The sequence below is a fragment of the Hippocampus guttulatus genome, chromosome 19 (genome assembly GCF_054856545.1).
Source record: "Hippocampus guttulatus isolate MCC_2025c chromosome 19, RoL_Hgut_1.0, whole genome shotgun sequence".
Lineage (NCBI taxonomy): Eukaryota > Metazoa > Chordata > Actinopteri > Syngnathiformes > Syngnathidae > Hippocampus > Hippocampus guttulatus.
The window spans coordinates 4,671,717-4,694,698 of record NC_141279.1 but is presented as its reverse complement, the minus strand read 5'-3'; the positions used below and the strand labels follow the sequence as shown (position 1 = coordinate 4,694,698).

Below are 22,982 nucleotides of genomic sequence, written 5' to 3'. Positions count from 1 at the left end.
GAGTGTAAACATGAGACAATACACGCGCACACACAAAGCACCCGCGACAAAATGGCCGGGCAGTCGTCATCAGAGCGTCAAGTCTCTTCTAACTGGACCCACACTGGACATTATACAATAGATGTATCAATGCAAGATGGCTGCCGCTTAGTGCCTTGATAGTGCCGGCAGCTTTGTTGTACAGTATATGATCGGCTCACAGATTAATACAAGGCAAATGGTTCAAAATTAGCTTTTATTTTCACGTTTGCAGCCCTGGTAGTGCAGTGTTGTGTGTGTGTGTGTGTGTGTGTGTGTGCGTGTGTGTGTGCGTGTGTGTGTGTGTATGACATCTGTTTATTCCCACATGCATCAAGTAATTAATGCGACTTCAGTCCCTTTTCTCGGCAGAATACATCAGCGCTAGCTAGTTTATCATGACTTTTCAATTTTCGGTGGAGTTAAGGCGTGTGCATGGTTTCGTTAGGCACAACGTTTACGACACAATGTTGTTGTGCGGCGGAGTTCAAGTATGCGTGCGGCCACGACGCGCTCTTCTTTGCCAACTTGGCCTTTGTTTGCATCTAACTTGCATATGTGGTTAACAGTCACAAATACAAAGTGGTATAAGCCGCGATGGAAAAAGAACGAAAAACAAAAACGGGCAAATAATGAGACGAAAGCTACGAAGCAGAAGCCGCAGAGTATATCATCATGTTATTGTACTGTAATATTCTAGCTAATACTGATAGTCCAAATGACTGAATGGATTGAAATCCGACGTCCACCGACCGACCCACGAGTGGCGTGATGGAAGAGGAATGATAAATATTTATAATAGAATAATAGCACCATCTTTTGTTTTTGTTTTGTTTTTTGTTGAAAAGAAATATAAAAAGCTCACACGTAGAAAAAAAAAAGGACCAGATCTATCGCTTAATGTTGTTGTATCCTGGCTTGCTTACCACTCTTCTTTTCAAACTAAACACGCACACACAAAACAATTTGCTAATCCTCCTAGTCTGTTTTAAACATGCACTTTGGTTAATGTACTGTTAATCCTTTGGCAAATGAACAAACAAAACAAAACAAACACAGAGGCACTTAATCAAGCGAACCAAGCTCACGTGACCGAGCAACACAAAAACTATGTACACGTATGTAAAAGTGTTACATTATAAATAGGTTTTAAACCATAGATACTATATACATCTTGAAACGGAGACGCGGTCGGTTTGCTCGGGGGCGTCGGCAAGTGGCGGCGTAGTTGTTGGGGTGTGGGGTAGATGACGTCAGTGCTACGATGGGGATGGCGGCGGCGGCGCTCATTCTCGCTTCCTCAAGATGACGTAGATGAGGCCGCTGATCAGTGCCATGGGGAAGGACACCCACGCCAGGATGTAGGAGTAACCAAACTCGTCCGTGTCAGGGACCCACTCTGGACTCATCACCGTGTAGATGATGGCGCCGCTCATCACAAACAAACCTGGGGTAGGTAGGCAGAACGATTAAAATAAAGAAATTAGGAAATAAATAAGACCTAGCGAAACCGAGTTCTAATGCCAGAAACGCACGATAGCTGGGACAAAATCACTCGCAACAACTGGGACAACTTGGTCAACGCATGTGAAAGCAATTGGGTGGTCTCGGCTCTCGCTTAGCTCCTGGATATTGACAAGGTGTTACAGGCATGTCCGAAATTCTAAGGAATTTCTAGGACGCAACACAGGCACTGTCCAGCTTGTGCAATTTACGCCAGCTGTAAGACTGGACTGTTTTGGCTTCTCATAGATGTCCCTGGACGACTCCCTGACAGGGTAGCCTGGGCGTGTCCAAATGAGAATGGACCCTGGGGCAGTTCCAGGACTAGACATGGGACCTTGGTCAAAAGTCAGAACCCCTCTAGACCGGCCACACCTTTCAGAGGACCCACCTGAAAGGGTATGACGCCTAAGAAAGCAGTTGGAGTGTCTAGGCTCTCCCTTATGCTCCCCTTACGTCTTCCTGATTGGACATCCGAGCATGTCCAGCCGGGACTAGACCCCGGGCCAGACTGAGAATACGTCACAGTACCTCTATTAAAAGTCTGAACCCGCACTACAGAGTCAATGCAGTTTGCCATTTTGTAAGCATCCAGGGAAGCAGATGGATGGTGTAGGTGTTCAACTAGGCCGAGACCCTGGGGCAGACCATGGAAATTATGTGGGAATTGGATCAAAAGTCCTAAACCCACTACAGCTGGATGTTAAACCAGGCTATGTAGTTTACAAGGTCGCAGACTCTGTTGGCGCTTCCAAAAGCAGTCAGATGGTCTAGGATCTCGCTTAGATACCTCCTTGAAATCACATGGGAGGGATTCTGGATATGTCTAACCGGGACAAGACCCTGGGAGAACCCCTGGGAAACAACGCAGGACCTAGGATCTTAATGTAAAGTCCGTAGGTGTAGTCGGGTATTGAGGTCGGTTGTTGAACACGTTTTAAAATCTCATGGAAGACTGCCTTGTTGAACTGGACAGAAGAGTTCCATGTTCTCTGTGAACATCAAATATCCTGCAAAAGTTGTTCTTGGGTGTTCTTTGTATTTCCTTAGTGGTTGTGTCGAGGCGGTTTACTCACTGGCAATGATCTGGAAGGTTCCGGTGATGAAGAAGCGTCCGCCCTTCTGCAGAGTAAAAAGCTGGCAGAAGAAGAGGAAGAGCGCCAGGCAGCTGAAGATGATGGACAGGATCATGAGGGCCTGGACCGCCTGGATCCACTCTGGATATAAAAAAAAAAAAAAAGCAAGAGGAGACATAATCAATAACAGGCCGGTCACCGGAGACGGCAGCAGAATAAATGCCCGTCATTAAAGCTGTAACGAGGGCAGCAAGCAAAGAAGGGCGCAGACGCTGTACGGAGCATGTTTACTTCAGGGAGCTTGTAATGGATCCATAACGATGCTACTAGCTGGGGGATCTTGTTCTTCAAATCCCCACGCCCAGCCTTTCTCCTCCATCCATCCCTTGCATCAGGACCAAAAACTAAACATCGATCCAGAGACCTCCAAGGCCAAAAACAGTGAAGTCCATTAACTCATTCAATCCCAAAGACGTTTTTAAACGTCTTTTCAGACATGGTCCAGAATTGGCTGGTACTGACTGAGTTAACCCATTAACCACCTGGGATGCTCGGAATTTCCCAGATTTCCAGACCGGCCACCATTTAAAGTACAGTGCTTTCTATCCACATCTAATACCCAAATCCTGAAAGTGAAACTGGCTTTTTGTGCTTATAGTCATGATAGACATATCCACCAAATTTCATGTTGCTACATGAAACTGGCTTTGGTGGCAAATGTTATAACAACATCTACCCTGAAAGAAATTCAAATCAAATTAAGCTATACAATGACAATGTTGTGTTTTTGCTTTCTAAACAAAGCGTGCGTGCGTGTGTGTGCGTCTGTGCGTGCGCACATGTGTGTGTGAGTGTGTGTGTTGGACCATTTCCCGTTGAGCAAGATGGATGAGATAAGCGAGGAAAGCCGACACGCTTGGACTATTAGAGGCGCGTCGGCCATCTCGCCAAAATGCAATCGCCACCCCGACACGGGATTTAGTTTTTGCAAATGTTACATAATCCCGTCGGTTGATAAAATGATAGCTGGGCGGAATGTTCCGTCCGTTGGCCTTTAAACACGGATGCTACGCCGGCGAGCCTTTTTCCTTCCTCGGCTGTCAACATGGGACGTTTCCCCTCCCGGTGTCATAAAAACACAAATCAATCATGCCACTCAGCATCACTTCAATGCCAAACAGGAAAATAGCAGTTGATAAGCAACGATGTCCAGAGTTCTTGGTGTTGCATATATTTTTTCGTCACTATGTTAAGTGGTGGTGTGTTAGCGTGACTAACGCCGCATTTAATAACAAAAACATGAACACCCTCTGAAAGTTGTTTTGTTGAAATGGTTGCAGTAGAACCTATTGGAGAGTTTCTCGGTCCATCATGATGCGAGGTGACAACGTGTTGGCAAGTTGCATATTTTAACATCCTGTAGCAACCTATGTCAGCAATGTATAGTGACAGGTGTCATTTTTGATTGGTGTGCTGTAACATCTTTTTCCTGTTGCAAAAATAGTATTTCCTCGTTTATGCTGTAAATGGCTATTTGTGATCATTACTAATTTGATTCACAATAACAGAAAAACTACCATCCCCTTCAACTGCTTTTGTAAATCATACAGTCAAACATTCGTTTGCATTCGATTTCCATATTCTGAATGGATGCTTGCGGGTTAAATGTTAGCATGACTAACATCCCGTGTAATAAATTCTTTAACATCTTAACTGAAGTCGCCTTGTCAAATTGTCGGCTACAATCTAAATGCTTGACGCGCTAGGTGGCTGCATGTTAGCATTAGTAACATCTTTTTTTTTTTTCCTTCAATTCAAACATCATCCTCTTTTGACAGTCTAGCATTCAGTCCTAGATTTTCTTATTTCGTCAAATGTGAGCTGGCTCAGAATTTTTCCATCCAGGCGAAAATCAATGAAATATTTTTTCCTGGATGAAAGATTAGAGTGCTTGAAAAGCATTAGTATGTGAACGTGACCCCTGTCCTCCCTTTACCCACTTCCTATGTCTCAATCTGCTTGTTTCCATGGCGACCTCCAACATAAAAATTACCGATTTGGTTAGTACTGTAGTATGGAGGGGGGGGGGGGGGTAACAAAGCATCAAACTGGATTACTCGGCGCGCAATCTTGCCTCATGGTGACGCCCTACACCCCTGACACCTCTACCCTGGCTGCTCCGCTATCTTCCTATCATGTGCCACATGCACACACACACACACGCAAACACACACACGCGGGCCTGCTTAAATAAACACAGTGCGTCATGGGGCCTCGTGAAAGCAAGTCAAACAAACTACCTGACAAAACACACAGCCTGGACTGGGCCAGCTTGGCCCACACTGGACTAATGACATCACTGGCATTAAAACCCTCACGGGGAGAAAAAAAAAAAAAACTTCTAAAGTTGGCACAAAATAACCTCCACTCAAATCTTGTCACACACACATGCTATATAAATCTCAAAGAGCCCAGCTGCCGCCTCCCTAAATTGTCCTGCTGGACGCTGGAAGCTAAGACGGGACACCGGCAGTGTCAGAACACTGGGCGTGACCCGTCGTCAGCATGAGCGGCACAAACACACACACACACAGGCATGCTTTAAATACTCCTCCGCAACCCCACCCACACGCCCACGCATCACAAATGGCCGGTCACTGTGCTGTTTCTGCACACGGGACCTCAATATGGACATCACGCCACTGACTATTTATACAGGCGGCGGCCTTTCCAACGACCACTGGCGCATTCTCTCCCTTAGATGGCGCCAGAGGGGCAACCCCGACACGCCCTCATAATTGGCAAGTCATCCTGCACTGTCCTCCATAGGCGCTGCTTCGGTACCTCGGCAAGCAGAATAGTCTGAATAACGCGCCTCAGTAGTAAGAAGAACCAAATTAATTGTTAGCTTTCAAGAAGCCCATCATATTGTTGTCACAAAATTAATAATTCTAAGTCATCCGCAGCGTTGTCACTTTTTTTTTTTATTATCGATAACCATAATAGTAATGATCATCCCTTAAAAGTGTCAAACGTCGTACAAATGTCACCGTCAGACATCAAGTCGTCGTCCAAAGCCCTGCCACGCCTTTATTACTGCTGATCTTCGTACGAATCGTTTCATTCTGCATGCTGCGTCCTCCATCTTTTTTTTTTTCCTTCTTTTAAGAAAACTGTTGGTCTTCCATGACCACGCCAATGCTTGACCAGTCCTCAGTTCTCATCATGTCATTGCGTTAGTCCTTTGCATAAATTCTTCAGAGCACTGGCAATGTTTTCTTGTGTGGTTAGTGTTTGGCATTGCAGTGCTGATCATGTGATTGCGACTCCCCCCCCGTTGCACTCCGACTGCCTTATCGATCATCAATGATAATGATCATATTAACGTCACTGATCATAATGGCACATGAAATCCTTCCTGGTGGGTACCACTGCATTGATATTTTGGGAATGATCGGGAACCATACTAACAATGTCTGTAAATGTAATTCATCATATCGGATTAATGTCAGTAATACAAGATTGACAATGTAAATAATAATGCCCGTGTCAGTCATGACGTTAATGTCACCGCGGTCCCTCCATCGCACACCAAACGCTACCACCATTCATCAATGATGAGAGTAATAACCTGACTGATAATCATTGTCAATACTCATACCAATAATGTCAATCATCATTTTGCCAATAATAATATCAATGTCACTGGGATCCCCCGTTGCGCGCGGCCTGCTTTACGAATCCCTCCAACGACTCATGATTGTTAATCCTCATTATAATCCGTCGTGTAAAACGAAGAAGACTCTGACCTCCAGTGGAGGCGCCGTCGCAACGGTAGCCCCCATTGATGATGGAGCAATTGGTCCACAGGTCCGAGGTGCCGATGTCACTCGAGGTCCACGCCTGAGGACGAAAAAAAAAAAAAAAAGAAGCAAAAATTAGAAACACGTGACAGATTTATTGTTTACGCTTTTATTCATTACACCCCCCCCCACCCCACGCCACTTATCCACCACCCCATTAAACCCCCCCCCCCCCCCTTCTACATGGGCAGAAGCGGGACTCACGCTGACTATGGTGGAGACGAAGAGGAGCACCAGAGCGGCGATGTGCAGGAGGACGATGCCCAGGAGAAGCAGCAGCATCTTTGCGAGAGAAGAGTCTGGAGCAAGATGAAGAAGAAGAAGAGGAAGAAAAGGAATCAGAGCTTGTGTGTGTGTGTGTGTGTGTGTGTGTGTGTGTGTGTGTGTGTGTGTGTGTGTGTGCGTGTGTGCGCGCGCGCGTCCATGTACGCGCACGCTAGCGGGACATGGGTGTGTCACTGCAGCAGGCTCCGGACAAGCGCTCCCGCTTTTCACCCACCGAAAGCACTAACGTTGCATCCAGAGTCACCTTTAACGACCTTTTACGCGCTCAATGTCACATGCAGCCATTTTTATCGTCTTAATCCTGTCACCCAAAGTCATCTTAAAGCACAAAGTCCACTTCCAGTGCAGTTTTTTTTTTTTTTTTTTATAACCATTGCAAATTGTACTTACTTGGAGAAGAGAGTATTCACAGCGGGGAGGGAAAAACAAAGCGGTAATCAGTTTTTGTCCAAACAACGAGCCTGAGTAGAAGGAGCGAGTGGTGTCCTGAAGCGGCTGTGTGTGTGACGGAGAGCTGACAGCCGGCTGCCTCTTATAAAGTGTCTCATTATGGAAGAGACAAATCCCGCCCCGGCGGCCCGGCCCCCTCCGCATATAGACACACGCTGCGGAAAGGCGCGTCGTTGCCCTGGTAACAAGCCCTGTGTGTTTTTGGAATCACTGTTTTGCTAGTAGTAGTAGTAGTAATAGTAGACATATGGTCTCCAGGACACTTTTTTGGAATTTAACCCTGGAGAACCAAAGAACCCTTTTCATCTTTGTACATTAAATGACTGCTATATGTTCACTGAACACCAAAATATATGTTTTTTCAAATATTCAATGCTTTAATCCTAATTTTGGATTAGGGACGATTTTGACCCTTTGGGATTTAAGGGTAGCATTTGAGTAGCAGAATTTATAGGGGTCAAATTTGACCCCGTGTGTTCTCCAAGATTTAAAAAAAAAAAAGAAGAAATGCAATTTTATAATTTCCAGCTCTGCTTGATCAGTTGATGTTTTTTTAGTTCTGTAGTGTACTATTATCCTATTTGGTAATAACTCCATCACATTAGGCTCCAGCATGCCTACGACCCTCGTGAGGATAAGCGCATTAGAAAATGGATGGATGGATGGGTGGATGGAATAATCCATTATTCGAGTTATATGATTGAATTAACTCCTTTAGTTTAAAAAAATATATTTAGTAAAAACAGACGACAGTATTTCTTTGAAGGCACAATTTTATTTGGAAGTAAATCACACCTGGCTCAAGGTCGAGTCGTGGTCCAAGGTTGAGGGTTTGATCCTGTAGCCATGTTGAAGCGTCCTTGAGCAAAATACAGGAGGGATGAAATGAGGCTTCATTCAAGTCTTGCTCCCCCTTTTAACTCATTCACTCCCAAAGACGTTTTTAAACGTCTTTTCAGACTTGGTCTAGAATTGGCTGGTACTGAATGAGTTAATTTTGAATTCCTACCTGGTACCTATACCGTAGTGTGCTCTTGTCATTTTCTGAACCGGAAGACAACATCACAACGTTTATCATCTCCCAGGTGTACTGTACAAACGCGTTTCCATGAACCGGACGTAATGTTCTGATGATGCTGGCCAGCCGGGGGTCTCCTTCCCCTTGACTTGTGGTTTCCATGGAAATAAGAAACATAAACATTAAAGGTTGTATCATGAGCGAGGTGATTCATCGCCCATGTGAATGTACTTCCTACGCTAACTTGCATGTGTGTAGGGTCCTCCCCTTTTGTTTGATATGACTCATTCCTCTGTCGCCGCTCTGTGTGTGAATGTGTGTAAAAATATCCACCAGTGTTGCTCATCGCGACGCAACGAGTGGAATTCCAGGAAATGTGCAAGGAGCCGTCAAACTTGTAAATATTCCCAAATATTTGCAGTCGCGGATCCTCAGTCGGCCGAGTTCCTCATAAAGACGGGAAGTGGCGCGCGCTTCCTGTCGCTTACTAGTAGCTAAAAACACACAGCGCGCTTAGTTTCGCCGCTAAGACGCGTCGACATGAACGCTCTTCGCTGCACTTGTGTCAAGATTGAGCCGAGCGCCAGCCTTGAAGTGGCCGCCGACGGAGTGCTGTGCAACTCCTCTGATAGCCCGGCGAGCCTGCGGGGAAGAGTGGCGAGAGAGCGAGCTTCCCCTCGGCAGTAAAACGCACGCCACTCGTTAAATCTTTTCCATGCCTTATATGTCCATGTTTGCACAGTCACGGTCCTTGCTGCTTGAGATCTTCAAATGTTCCAGGGATGCATCGGAAAATTGTTCGATTTTTCATTAAAGCCTGGCCAAGGTGATTACGGGGAAGCCCCCGAGGGGGGCGGGGGGCTGCATTGCTTGGGGGGGATGAATGTCCTTCAATTCATGTATGGCTTGCCGTGGTAGTCATAGGCAACCCCAGAAGGGTGGCGCCACTGAGCGGGGATGCAGACTCGGGGTGGTGTGCAAATGTCGTGCTAGCTTCATCCACCCACCAGCACGGACAGGATTGCTGTTTTAGAGGCATGTTGCATAAATCGTTCTGTGTTTCAGGCTTGCAAAGGTAGCCCGGAAAAGGTGGGGCCAGTGGCTCTGGGGCGCTTTTGGGCGCCACGCACACCAAACTCAACTTGAACTTTCTCCGTTGACAAGCATTAGCATACACTGTATTGTATGCTAATGCTCTCAGGAGCATAACAACAGTGTGAACCATTCTTTTGTCACTTTCTGTTAGCACAAGAACAATTACGTTAAATAATTAACTCTTAAGTCCACAAAATCGGAAAATGTAGCAAGAATGTAGCTACGTTTTTAACACCGATGCTAAGTCAACCAATATCACGTTCTTACCACACATTGTGTTAATAATTCACAAGCTAGCACCTAAATATTGGACATACTTTGCGAGCCATCTTGACAGTCCTAAGTAGAAAATCAATCGAGGTCTTTGCGCTCCGAGACAACTGAGTGGTAGCAGCTTCAAAATGAGTGGAGTGATTGATTGATAGAACTCTTCGACATCAGGAGAGTTCTTGCTTTGGCATGGAGCTTAAATCGAGTTGGTGTTGCGGTCCAAGCTATTTCGCTGCTGCATTTGAACAGGAAATTGAAATGGGGAGGCGGACAAGAGATGCGTACTTGTTTGTTTTTACCTTGTCGTCACATTTTAATCAGACCAGACCAAACACGAGCGCGGATGCGTGAATCACATGACCACCCTGTCTTGTTTCATAGCCAAGCTTTGTCATCGCTATCGAGCTTCATTGCAAATGGCCGAAATTTGCATCAAACGGTCGCAGCAAAATGGCAGGCCGATTGTCGTTTCGCATTTTAGAAGTAAGCCCGCAAAGAGTGAGGAAACATGTCAAGTCGTCTTGTCCCAAATCGTAAGGCCGTTGGCAAGGGAAACCGCAGCGTGCTTATCTTTTCGTCTTAAGGCTTCCTCGCCTCGTCTGCTTTCTCAGTAACGCTCAAGCGGCCACTCGAGAGGCTCCTTCCACGCTGTGGCCGCGCTCCAACAGCCACAGGAAGTTCCCATGATCGTTCCCAACGCTTGCCCCGGAGTCTGACGTGAACCACCACGGGAGACCGCAAGGGAGGTCCCTGTTGCATGCTAACAGCGAATGTACCAGTGGAACCACTTGATGACAAATGACAATGATTTCTATTACCGTCCAGGTTTTTTTGTAAAATGGATGCCTTGGTTCTGCAGAGGTATATCAATGGCTTTTTTTGGGAACCATTACCTCAAGTAATCCGTCACAATAACAGAATCTGACACTAATCAATGTTTGTTCCGTATTATTTTTTTATACTGGCTATGTTTGTAATAGCCGAAGGAAGAACTGCACCCAGGCAAGTCACTCGCTTTCCCTCTCAAGTCTCTGCCATCGGAATGTAACGATGCAAAATAACACACGGCTGTTAAAAATAACCCGCCAATATGTTTAGAGCGTCGCAAGGATTCCAGCGTACATTCCGCATGTACGGGAGAAGGGAGGCCCTGGTCGGGGGGCGTCAGAGGAGTGCCTATTTGCGTCCCACCAAAAAGGACACGCACAGAAACACGTTTTCATTCCCGGGCCTCCTGTGGGAAGACCTTCTCGAAAAATTCTCTGTATTTTGTGAGCTCGGGATAAGGTTCATCTGCAGTAATTTCATCTGAGCAGGCCTTGACTGACCTCACTTTCAGTCCCTTTTTTCCCCCAAGTGTTTTGAAAGTTATTACACTGTTTGTACCCTCTCTGGGTTGTGGGGCAAATACTTGCACATGATATCTCTGGATTGCTATTGATAGGCTGTGCTGCGAGCCTCCTTCTGTCCACAACTGATTTCATTTTCTGGAAATTTCAAACAATGCAAGGTCTTCGTGGTAGCCTCAGTTGCTTGTCGGCATCTATGACAGAAATGAATCATGCTCATTGCTTGGTTAGCATTGTAGCATCTACAGGCCTTCCCCCAAAGACCTCATTGTATCTGCTTTGCTGTGGAATGTTCTCGGGTGTGCATGTACACACACACACCTCGATTGAACACACACGCGTTGAGGACGCCATGTAGCTCCCGTTGTTGAGAGTCAAACTCAGTGCTGTTTGCACAGCACGGGAACAGCGGGGCTGTAAAATATTACACCCAAAGCAAAGTGCAAGTGGCACACTCACACAAATACAATGGAACCACACACACGCACAAGCAGTCACAGCGTTATCAGTTTTATCAGTGCAGTCGCTCCCTCCGGTGTCGCAAACGGCGAAAACTGCACCGCAATCACGCCCGAGCGTTTAGATTTATGCCTCTTCATCTATTGATTTTAAAAGCATTAGTATGCTGCCACCATCCGCAATCCCGGCCCCTTGCGCTCGGGGCGGTGGCGGCAACTCGATCACGGCGTGGGTCCGGCCCCGGCGGCCGGGGCGGCGTGGATTGGTGTGCGGGTGGGGCAGATTGCGGCGTCTCCCTTGGAGGCTAAATGCTGAGTCATCGTAAAGCTGCTGATAAAGATGCAAGTTGTTGTTGTTGTGTGTGTGTTGTTGTGTGTGTGTGTGTGTGTGTGTGTGTGTGTGTGTGTGTGTGTGTGTGTGTGTGTGTGTGTGTGTGTCTATATACACGTCGGCCTTGACCATGTAGTGACGCTCAGGTCAGATTAAGATGACAAATATGAAAGAGTTGTCACTGCGTGTGTGTGTGTGTGTGTGAGTGCAGAGGATTTTTTTTTTTATATACATGACGATGCTATTAAAAGATTTTTTTTCTGATACATTCAACCTAATTGTATTATTATTAAGTGAAGTGATTCTAAATCCAGCTGGCAAAAGCAACGCAAATGGCACATCATCGCACTGTGACGGATTCAAATGTGACAAACGCTAAAATGCGTGTCATTTTTGCGATTGTTTTTCTCACGCCGTTAGTTTCCACGGAGACAGCAGAAGCCTTAAAAAGGATGTCAACAGTGTGTAATCACATTGTCATCATCGATTGAAACATGAGAAAAACTGAACCGTTCATCTTTTGTTGAGTTGTTTTGTTGGGAATTTGTTCTGCTTTTGTCTTTCTTGGAAGCATCAGGCTGCTGGTTGCCATGGCAACAGACGCTGAAAATGGGGAAATGATGAAATCGGTTCTGTTTTGTCAGAAGTCACTGTGGATCAATCAAAACAGAAAGTAGAGAGCAGAATGTAGCCCAAAAAGTTTCTTAACTCATTCACTCCCAAAGACGTTTTTAAACGTCTTTTCAGACTTGGTCTAGAATTGGCTGGTACTGAATGAGTTAAGTAAATATAACGTATTTAATGTCGCCATATCAAGCCGCTGATTATTGCTCTCGGTAGAGTGAGAATCGTTTTCCGTCATGACAATCGAAGCTGAACACGATTTGTTTGCCACAGGAAAATTTTAAAAAAGAATGGAAAAACATCCTTTGGAGCATTCTTTTTTCTTTTTTTCATGAAACACACACCAGAATGTCAAGTCACATGTTTCGTTGTCACGCAATCACCTTCCGCACGGCTTGTAAGTCGCTCGAGTGCCCACTAAATATTGTTCAAGTGTATCCGGTGAGTCGCGGTACGCTGGGGAAGGTCTTGCGTATGCTCATGCACTTCTCCTGGTCCAGGAAAAGCGAGTTGGCCTTGATGGAGAGGTCGTGCTCCAGCGTCACTTTAGTCCTCAGCAGAGACTGCAGGCTGCCCTCGGCGTCCAGCAGCCTCTCCTGCAGCTTGCGGATGGTGTCTTCGATCTCCCGAACCTCCTCCACTAGCCTGGGCATGTAGGGCGGGCGTTAGAATATGGCCCGATTAAAGTTAAAAAAAAGAAAAAAAGAAGTGGTCCCAATACCTGTGATGCGGGTTATCCCTGCAGAGCTCCACATTGGGCCGGCGGGTGCGCTCCTCCAATCTGGTCTGGGCCACCTTGAGTGGGTTGTCTTTGTCCCGCAGAGCTTTCTTCAGGGACTCGATGAGCATCTCCGTCTGGAAAATCTCTTGCTGGGTCTGCGTGATGCCGACATCAATGAGATAAACGGTCAACAACAAAGCGCTGCAATGTGCTGGCTCTTGAATGTGTTCGGATGAAGTTTGGGCTCTAATTTCGTAATTGTCGAAATCTGCTTCATGGTGCACCCTGTTTGGCTGCTTTCCTAATATAAAGACGTTTTTGTCTTGCCAATATTGTCGTTTTTTTTTTTTTTAAACGCAGTTGGTTTCATTCACCTCCACCGCCCAAATTCTTTGACAGTTAATTTAGTTATTTGACTGCCAATTGATTGTCTTTGAGTTTTGACTGTTTTTAAAAGGGTTTGTTTTTACTTGAAATTGAAATGTAACTACTTCACAATTTTAAAAAAAAATCTATTTTATCTTTACAGTATTTTTCTATGTAGTATAAAGTCATGTATTTTTAGCATACAGTCCATCCATTTTTTAAAGCGGCAGCAAATTCGCCTCACAGTTCCTGTTTTCATGAGGGGTTTTTTTTCTAAAACGTGGATGTCGATTGAAGGCTAAATTGTCCGTAGGTGTGAACGCCAGCGTGAATGGTTGTTAGCCTTGTGATTGTCCACCCCAAGGTTTATGATGCCTCTCGCCCAATGTCAGGGACGATAATCTCCAGCTCACCTTTGACCCCAGTGAGCCAATGATTTGAGTGTAGAACCGGCACCCTCCTCAATCACTGATGACACAAAACAAGTGAGATTGTGATGTGGACCTTGGCGAGGTGCGCCTGTAGGCTGTTGCGGGCGTCGGCCGTCTGTGCCACGCGGCTGGTGAAGGACACGTTGACGTTGTTGAACTGGCTCCACATTTCGCTGGAGGTGCCGTTGAGCAGCGCCTCGATCTCGTCGCGCAGTTTGCGGGAGGCGGCGCGCTGGCCCTGCGAGCGCAGCACGTTGTTGTCGGTGAACTTGGACCACGACTCAGGCAGTGAGACCCTGCGTCCAAATAGGACAAACGACGCGTTGACAATCTTGGCAACGCAGTGGTTTTTCGTTGATCGCCGCTTACGAGGGGTCGAGTCGTTCAACGCCGCGGAAGAAGCCGATGCCGTCTGACGTGTTCCTCAGGTGATGGCAGCGGTCGTCTATCCTCTGCGCCGTCACTTTGTTGCTCAGATCTCGTTCCAGCTCGTGCTGCGCCGCGCGGTTCAACCTGTTTAGTGGCTCACGCGCAATAAACCGACAAATATCAAGACGAATCGACGTGATTGCCCATCCGTTGCACCCGCCACGACAAGACTCACGCCAGCTGGGCCGTGGCTCTCTCCAGATGTTGCTTCATCCTGGTCTGACAGGACTTTATGACCTCCACTTCCTGTTTGAATCCGTGCACTTCGGTCATTACATTTTATTATTTGATCTATTTGCATTTTTCACCTTGATCAGGTCCTTCTCGACGTCGTCGTGGACCAGGTCGATGGCCATGCGCTTGTCCCGGTGGTACATACATTCCTGTGACACCTGGTGAAAAGTTAACACACCTTGATGCTAACGGCTAACATACTTCTCAGTCTCCAGGAACAATACCTCGATATTGTATACGGTAGGCAAACTGTTCACGTAGTCTGGCTTACTTTAAAGTGTGTCCAAAACAGGCTAAAAAGACCCCCCAGATGTGCGAAAGATGCTAGTTTGTTTCAGTTTGACACCTGATGGCCAGTTTGCACATTTTCTTGCTAACGTCCAACGGCCTATATAGCGCTAATGCATCAGAATTGTTTATATATGAACGTAGCAAAGCTGAGAGAGCATGTCATCAGTATTGCGGATACTTGAGAGTGTTCAGGTGACAAGTTAGTGTCTTAATGCTAATGGCTAACATCTTGTGCAGTGCTGCTACGTCAATATTGCACCCAGTACACAATTTTGATGCAGTAAAATCAGCAGGTGTCTCAAAAACAACACAAAACTGATGGACAGTTTTTGCCAGTAACTCGTGCGGACACACCCGATGACAAGTTCGCGTGTCTTCATGTTCAAAGTTAGCGTTCTGTCCTGTGTTAGTAAATCGGTATTTTATTTGGTAGGTATAGAAATATTGATGTTGAGGTAGAGGATTTGGCATTGCCCCAATATTGACGGACAATTTCGTATGCTTACTCCTCTCTAATTAAGATGAACGGCACAACTTGCCTGTGCAACGTCGCCCCCTGTTGTTTTAGTAGAGCTGACAGTGGAATAGCAGGGCTTAGGTAACCCGCATTCAAGATTTTTATTTACCAAGAAATTTCAATCAACAACCTTCGTCATTTTATCTCATCCCAAAGACGTGATTGAATCTCCGACGTCATCGGTTGTCGACCCTCACCTGAAGGGGCCGCTCGGTCTCGGCCAAGGCCCTGTCCAGCCGCCGCTTGACCTCGGCCAGCGCCACGGTCTCTCCCGCCACGTTGTCCACCTCGTGGCTCAGCTCCGAGCGCCAGAAGGCGATGTCGTTGAGCCGCTCGCCGATGTCCTTGCTGGTGTTCTCCTGCATGCGCCGCGTCAGCTGCTCCTTGTCCTGGATCAGGCGCATCGTGTCACGCCGGAGCCGCTCTGCGCTGTGGCGAGACGCCTCTGACTGGCGGTAGTTGCCCTGGTTGGACTTGAACCAATCGTCGGGTGTGTAACGGGTGCTCAGTGTGCTCCGGTTAGCTGGGTAGGACATGGTGACTGTGCTGAGGAGATCCGGAATGCCTCGTTGCAAAGTGGGGATGGTGCCATCGTTCTTGTAGTAGCTGCTGTTTCTCAACTGGTTGGTGTTGTGGCTTGCGGGCTGTGTGTTTCGGGAGCTGGACGCCATGGTGGAGATGGCGGGCAGGAAGTGGCCCGTCTTGGGTCGAACGTATGACTCTGTCATCTCCATGCCTAAAAATCTTCCTTTTAGCGACAGAACTTGGAGCTTCCCTTTCTCTGTGTCACTCACCTGCAAAATGAGCTCAAGTCGTCCGCAAGGTGATGGCACATGCATAATACATTGAGGTATTCGAAGTGTCCAAGTCATTCATTGGCCAGGCCAGCCAATGGCAGCGTCAAGTGGCCGGTCCAAGATTTCTGTTGACACAATGCTGGTTGCCGCGGGTTACCGCCGCCCTCCCCGGCGGGCCGCGTTCATGCTGAGCAGGTGCTTTTACTTTGTCAATACAAGAAGCAGAAGCCCCCCCACCCCCCAAGTATAAAATGACGCAACCTTGCACTTGAAAAAGCTACAGTACAATGTAACACATTAGAATGCAGTTTGTGCAACATGCACTCCGCGTGTACTCATGTACACAATGTGCAGAATGTCCCGCATACTTTTATCAGTTTGGAGTTGAAATTACGCTAAATGTTATCGAGAAAATGCATACCGGTACATTTAATAAAAATGGCGACCATCAGCACGATGATGATTGATTCTGATATGATGTGGTATTTTCTAGAAAATGATCAAATTAAATGTACACTGAATAAAACTGAAAAAAGCCCCAACATATAATAATAATAATAATGATAATATCGTTTTTATGGTAAATGGGACGACAAGCAATCTGAGCTGGCAAGCAAAGCGCTGAGCTGTCCGTTTGGGTTACACTTACCAGTTGAATAATTGATGCGGCAGGAAAAGGACACGCAATTATAATCTGTGTTGAGTTACACATCAATGTTGGAAATGAGGATCATTTACACCAACGTCTTCTCGGGAGCTTTTGCAACACATGCTCTAGAAGATTTTACGCCTTAAAGCTTCGTTCGTTCATATTTTGACCATATATAGTTGTGATTTTCTTCCTGTTCCCATTGACTCTCCTTTCTTCTTTCTGTCATTGGGTGTCATTAGTTTTGCAGGGATAGCTTGTTTTGGATCGAGGCACGTTTATTTTTTTTATTTTGTCGGCGGTGGGCTAGGCGTGACGTGAAATAAAAATCGGAAATTGGCCGTTTTGTTTTGAGGCAGACGTTCTGAGCTCATTTTTGGGCCCTTGGTCAAGCCCCCGTTTTCATAAACATTGCGGCTTGTTTTTAGAATGGAATGAAAAGTCTCAGCATCGCTTAACATGGCAAGGTGAAAGAAGCCCCAACACGCACATAGAGACACGCCTGTCCCACCGTGCCCTTGCTGGCTATAAATATAACAGCATCCAAAGAAAGTTATGAGTAAGCCAGCCCTCCATGAAATTCCTCCTGTGAGTGCAACAGTCGTTGGAGAACGTAAGAGAAGTGTTACAGCCGTGTGCATTCTGCAACCGATGCCGATCACAGCAAATCAAACCTGCTACGTGGTTCCTGGTAGATGGGTGTGATGCGGGGGGGCATTCTCAAATGGCATCAAAAGCAAAAAGTTCTTTACGACTACTGAAGCTTATCATAGGAGCGAAAGAAATTTGAATTTGTAGCCCTAAAATGTGCCCCGTGAGAAAAAGATACTCCTTAGCAATTAGCGCTAGCACGCTAACCACGTCGTGGGTCTTGCAGCTCACGATTGCCGGCGCACTGGCATAGCAAGTGGTTAAATAATTAAATAAATACATGTCAGAGAGTCATATGTTAGAGTCTGGACAGTGCCCGCAGACCCCCCCCCCCCCACCCCCCGACTCCCCTCCCCGTCACCCTGCATGGTTTGCGGCCTCTCCTCCGCTCTGCTGCGCTCGACACAGTGCCTCTGATGGAATGTGATGACCACGGAGCGGACAAAGCCCACCATTCATGGCCCCTCGGCCCACTCTGGATGCCCGCAACTGGGAGCCTTGATTTCATGCCCCCGGGGGGGAGGGTGGGGGGGGCATGCGGGACAGGGGGAGGCTTGTGTCCGCCCCGATGTAACTCATTCTGAAGCATCAAATACACGGGTGAAATTGTTTCAGGCAATTGGAAGGACTTTTTAAACAACGCTGGTTGTCCATCTACTTCCTGTCAAGAGTATCCAGTGCGGAAACATAATAGAGTCTGTGCTGTTGCCATGCGACCGGTTCGAAGCATCTTAGTGACTGCTCCATTGGGTGTCGTTAATGCAGTACACACAGATACAACACAATGAGTATGCTTCATCGTCGTCGTGGAAAATATAGCCGTGCCTTTACTGAAGTCATGTTGTTACATATGATGTCCATGTCATGGGCAAAAATTGTTCTTCGAGCCTAATTTTTCACAGCGAAGTATCAACCATCAGTTGATTGGTTGATTCAAAATCGGTAGACCCAAACGACCACTTTGAAATAAATCAACTCCAATTAGTTGCTTCAAACTAAAATGGCCGACCTCCGCTTTGTTTGACGATGTGGGCCCCTTGGCCTTTTTTTGTGCGTTACAAAATCGAGGATCCCTCTGACTTCTTTGGGTGTCCTGTCATGTTAAGGTGTGCCTATCCAGTTGCTGATTAAGTAGTCAAACGAGAAGTGAGTTTGGGGCAATGGTGAAGCTACAAAATAGATGATTCAATCCTGAAAATAGCGCAAGTCCCGCTGTGCAGCCTCTGCTGTGCAAGACACCTCTTTGTGTGCGGAAAGGACATTTGGCCTCAAGCGCTAGCCAATAGACTGCACCAGCAGGCGATTGATAGCGGCGGAAAAAAAATAATAAATAAATAAAAGCACAGTGAAAGATTTAGTACGGAGGAGATTCTCGTCCCAGCATGGCCAGTCGCCGGGCAACCACTGGCCCTAACCGGACAAGCGCAAACTGCGCTCGGGGTCTCTATGAGAACGCCATCCCTCGAACTCGATTCATTGCTCTTCTTTACACTTTTCTGAGTGCGGGGCTGGCCCGTGGACCACCTCTAAGATTTTTTTTTTTTTAATCCTGCTCATTTACATTATCCGGAGTTCTGTAAATGTGTTGTATTCATTTAGCCTGTTTGTTTTTCCCACCTGAAATTGTTAGATTTTTATTTGTATTCATTTATCTCATTAAATAATTTGACGAGCCAGTAAATATATTCGTACAATTTGTTTAAAATGCCCAAACCATGTGATATATTTTATGTAGATCTGTGGGCTCTTGATGTAGCCCTTGCAGCTAACTAGTACCCGCTGGAACCATTTTTGTTTGTTCGTTTATTTGTTTGTTTGTTTTAGGTCAATGCACATTAATACCGCAAAAAAAAAAAAAAAAAAAAAAAAGGCATCTGTGTTTGCAGCGTCTCCTTCGTCTCGCTCCCTCTCTTCACCTTCTCCGTACGAACTGCTCGGCCCTCCCGTCTCTGCTCGCCGAGACGGGGAAACGAAAGTTCGTTTGAGGCAATTGACTTCAAAGTGGCAACTTGGTTATTCAACTCTCCAAGCAACCAATCGTGTTGTTTCCTGCTAAGTCGTCCGCCCAAAAAGAAAAGAAGAGCTCATGGCCGTGACTTTTCCGAACCATCAAATCGGTAATCTTCTAATCCCTCGTCTACATTTATTGCAAATACCGAACATGGTTGAACTATTTTATTCATGCTTATAAGTGAGGACGGTAACCCAAAAGCGTAAAAGAAGCGTGGAAAGGCGGAGTTTCACTTGCAGTGTATCCACGTAATCTTATTCCGCAGCAAAACATGATAGCTACATGAAAATGTATCTATCCCGTCAGCATCTTCTGCTATCTTCACTTAATCATTAAAAAAAAAGATTTGTTGATACGTGTCGATCAAGGAATGCGTATCTCTAATGCAGCTCACTTGTCCACTGGGATGCTTTTCGAAAAGAGTGCAACCTGAGCGCTGCGAGCTCCCGATACAAACAGCTGCTCTCGACGCATTCTCGCCCGCCTTGTGCGCAATCTTACGCGCGTGCGATGCCAAAGGCCAAAGTGCACGCTGGAAGGTGTCGGATGCGTCGCCAGGCACGCGAGACACGCCCCCGATGCCATTTCGCGGCTTCTGATCCTACACTCAAATAGACACGTTTGAGTGCCAATATCAGCCGCGCTGGCTAAATTCCTTCCCCCCGAACAAAAGCGAGAGGGGCGGGAGATTCAGATGCGGCGCTTCTGCATGAGGCGGAGGAGAGGCATTTTTAAAACCAAGGCCTTTTTGTTTCTCCGGGCATTTTCCAACCCCTGCGCCTGAACCTCCCCCACTGAGAGCATGCCGGCCGCCCCGCACAAGCGCTCAAATTGTCCTCTTGCTTCCCAAATTCGGGGCCCGAGTAGAACGAGGTCTTTGTCAAATTTTGACCCGGCCCTGTCCATGGTCTGTTTGCCAGATGATGGCTGCTCTTGATCTGTACAGTTGATTACCCAACACCAAACCCTTCGAGTCTACAACTAAGTGGACTAGTAGTTAGCACATCTACCTCACAATTTTGAGGTGTTTGAATTTTGACTTGTGAGGTTTGCATGTTGCAAAAAAAAATAAAAATCTGTGACGCCTCTGAATAATTGTGAATGCGAGTGGGATTGGTTATGTGCCCTGACATTAGCTGGCGAGCAGTCCAACAGTCACCGGCAGCCCTAATGAGGACAAGCATTTCTCAAAATGAAGGGTTGTATTTAGTCTGCCAGGCATTGTGTCAGGTGCATAAGCCACGTGTGTGTGTGTGTGTGTGTGTGTGTGTGTGTGTGTGTGTGTGTGTGTGGAGATGGCCCACAGCAGCTGGGAATGCCCGTTGACCTCAAAGCGACTCTGCCAAGGTCAGCGAGGAAATCTCAAACTCGAAAATGGCAACAATCACCGCGGCCGCTGCCAAACCATCAGAAATCCGCGACGCGACCCAAGCATGATGTCATCGACTTCCGGGTAAGTTCTGCAGCTAAATGTCAAGAAATGTTACAGATCCCAAACCGCCGCCACTCTGGGGGGGGGATGAGCCTTGTCCGTCGTCTGCCCTGCTGCGCTCGTTTCACAGGGCGACCACCCAAAGACCCGCAGTCACGTGGCCGATCCGAGCCCGACTTGGAAGCGTTGTGCCTCTTCAGCGCCAACCCGCCGACCACAGGCGTGCCCCGGCAGCCACGCAGGATCGTGTAAACTCACCAGCCAAAACAACATTAGGTACTCGAAGCAAAGAGCAACCGGGAGCAGATCTCAGCTGACTCTCTGCTGGCCTAATCTGAATCTGGTTCATGGGAAGAAAAAAAAATGCATCACTAGAAACTAACGCCACAATGCACAATGATAATAATAATATAAACATAGTGCAGTTGCACATAGTGTACCCTCTCCAGTTTGGTGTCACCAGGAGGGGAAAGTATAGCCCTTGTAATCACCAGTCATTTTATAGCTCATACATCAAGCCAGACACAGATTTTACGACCTCATTTATTCCACTGCTTCAGGGGAGCCGCCGCCATCTTTGCACTTATTGTCCCGCCAGTGCCACAAGAGCTGCCTCTGTGCACTCGTCCGCCTCGCATTCTCCGAGGCGCGGGCGGGATGGATCATTGGAGTGACGTCAGCGTTGCAGACGGGGACGCCTGTCGGGAGGGGCGCACGGGAGGGCGTTGGTAGAAAATCCGCCAAGGATGAGCGAAGAACTCATTCAAGGATGAGAAGAAATGGGAGCACTACGACGCCCCCTGTGGTTCGCAGGTGGAACTTGTAGCGATGCGTTTGCTGCTGTGCGACAAAGGCCGACATTGTCCCGGGTCACGTGATGTCGCTGTAAATGATTTCAAGGGGGCGCCATTATTTTTTTTTTACTACGTTTGCAATCGAGACAATCACCGGTGGGAAGACTTTTTATGAGACGATCGTTTGCCTTCCGGTTTGAGGAGGTTTGGAAATACAAAATTTTACGAGGCTGACGTCTGTCGTAGGGCCATGTTACGAGGTCGACCCACTTTCGGCGATGTTTGTACTCTTTGGCCTCAAGGTATTACTAAGTAGATGCCGCTTTGGGTACTCAACTTATGGGAGCAAGCAAGGTTTAAGGTTTAATTTAAAAAATAATAATAATAAATCAGTTTCACGTCTTGTTGAAAATTTTTGGGTTCAAAATTCGGATTTCAAACAAGGGGTGTGGTTTCAAGGTTTCAAACCAGATTGAGGTTTTGCTTTTGCAGCGTGTCAGGCGATGTATAGTGCTCAGTCGTTTTTTTTTTGTTGTTGTTTGTGTTTGTTTTTTTTGGTCCGCTTCTATTGCATACGGTTCTGTTGCCCGATGTGCGGCGGACCCAAGTGCTTCAGTTTGAGTACACAGTATTGCTCTGAAGCCTCTGTGACGCTTCGGTAACACTCTGAATGCACAGCCTGGCCTTTGAGGGCCCCGCAGGTCAAAGGTCTTGTCACTCGTTGGGACAATTGTGTGAAAGTGATATTAGCATAGGCGTTAGCATTAGCAAAGGAATGCCGCGGCTCTTTTCACTCGCTCACTTGTGACAAGACCCGAAGCATCCCAAGCACGTCGGCTCGGATGGGCTTGCACTTTATAAATACCCCCCCCTAACTCCCTTTAAACATGTCTGACATTCAGTGTGTGTTTGTATGTGCGTGCATACGTGCATGACTGTGTGTTGGTTTTTTTTGTTTTTTTTTGAACAACCATTGCATTCCAGCTGTGATATGTGCACGAATCACAAATCACCACGGCTGCTCTAAAAATATCCGATCCATGAATCTGCATGTCTCATTTGCTTTTTTTTTTTTTTTTTTGGCCGTCTATTCAGCAACAAATATTTGCTTTCCAGTGGCCTGAGTGTTCCAACCATAAGTTTAACCCTTCTAATGCCAACATTTGACCATATGAACCATATCTGACATGAGCAGTCGTTTGAACTACTGGTACAATAATTGGACTTAAGGTTTCAGACTTTTCGCGAGGAGACTCCTAAAATTTTAATCAGTGGCAGTGGGTGAATTATGTTGGACAAAATGGGAATGTGTTTTAGGT

At 46.7% G+C, this 22,982-nt stretch overlaps 2 protein-coding genes across 3 annotated transcripts; both read right to left on the bottom strand.

Annotated features, from left to right (window-relative positions):
* Positions 1-218: 218 nt before the first annotated feature.
* On the bottom strand, positions 219-7,268 carry pmp22b (peripheral myelin protein 22b). Its single transcript, XM_086099284.1, has 5 exons — positions 7,136-7,268; positions 6,665-6,759; positions 6,407-6,500; positions 2,598-2,738; positions 219-1,465 (listed from the first exon to the last, which is right to left on the bottom strand). The coding sequence occupies exons 2-5, from the start codon at positions 6,740-6,742 to the stop codon at positions 1,305-1,307; spliced, it is 474 nt and encodes a 157-aa protein (XP_085955410.1). The 5' UTR covers positions 6,743-6,759; positions 7,136-7,268; the 3' UTR covers positions 219-1,304.
* A 5,344-nt stretch (positions 7,269-12,612) lies between these two features.
* Positions 12,613-16,353, bottom strand: tekt3 (tektin 3). 2 transcript variants are annotated; one of them, XM_086138865.1, is made up of 8 exons: positions 16,124-16,353; positions 15,527-16,065; positions 14,596-14,679; positions 14,463-14,533; positions 14,228-14,371; positions 13,932-14,154; positions 13,062-13,216; positions 12,613-12,985 (listed from the first exon to the last, which is right to left on the bottom strand). In XM_086138865.1, exons 2-8 carry the CDS (start codon positions 16,061-16,063, stop codon positions 12,769-12,771), a joined length of 1,431 nt encoding a protein of 476 aa, XP_085994991.1. In that variant the 5' UTR covers positions 16,064-16,065; positions 16,124-16,353; the 3' UTR covers positions 12,613-12,768. The 2 variants fall into 2 exon arrangements, with proteins under 2 accessions (XP_085994991.1, XP_085994990.1); XM_086138864.1 differs by having other exon boundaries at positions 15,527-16,353.
* Positions 16,354-22,982: the final 6,629 nt, after the last annotated feature.

What these genes read in the sequence shown, in the direction of transcription:
- pmp22b (XM_086099284.1), bottom strand. Translation starts at nt 6,742, where the DNA reads ATGCTGCTGCTTCTCCTGGGCATCGTCCTCCTGCACATCGCCGCTCTG. An exon ending in CGACGGCGCCTCCACTGGAG is followed by an intron (nt 2,739 to 6,406) that starts GTCAGAGTCTTC and finishes TTTTATATCCAG; the next exon opens with AGTGGATCCAGGCGGTCCAG. An exon ending in AACCTTCCAGATCATTGCCA is followed by an intron (nt 1,466 to 2,597) that starts GTGAGTAAACCG and finishes TACCTACCCCAG; the next exon opens with GTTTGTTTGTGATGAGCGGC.
- tekt3 (XM_086138864.1), bottom strand. Translation starts at nt 16,201, where the DNA reads ATGACTTGGACACTTCGAATACCTCAATGTATTATGCATGTGCCATCA. An exon ending in GTTGAACGACTCGACCCCTC is followed by an intron (nt 14,155 to 14,227) that starts GTAAGCGGCGAT and finishes ATTTGGACGCAG; the next exon opens with GGTCTCACTGCCTGAGTCGT. An exon ending in TACAGGCGCACCTCGCCAAG is followed by an intron (nt 13,217 to 13,931) that starts GTCCACATCACA and finishes GGCATCACGCAG; the next exon opens with ACCCAGCAAGAGATTTTCCA.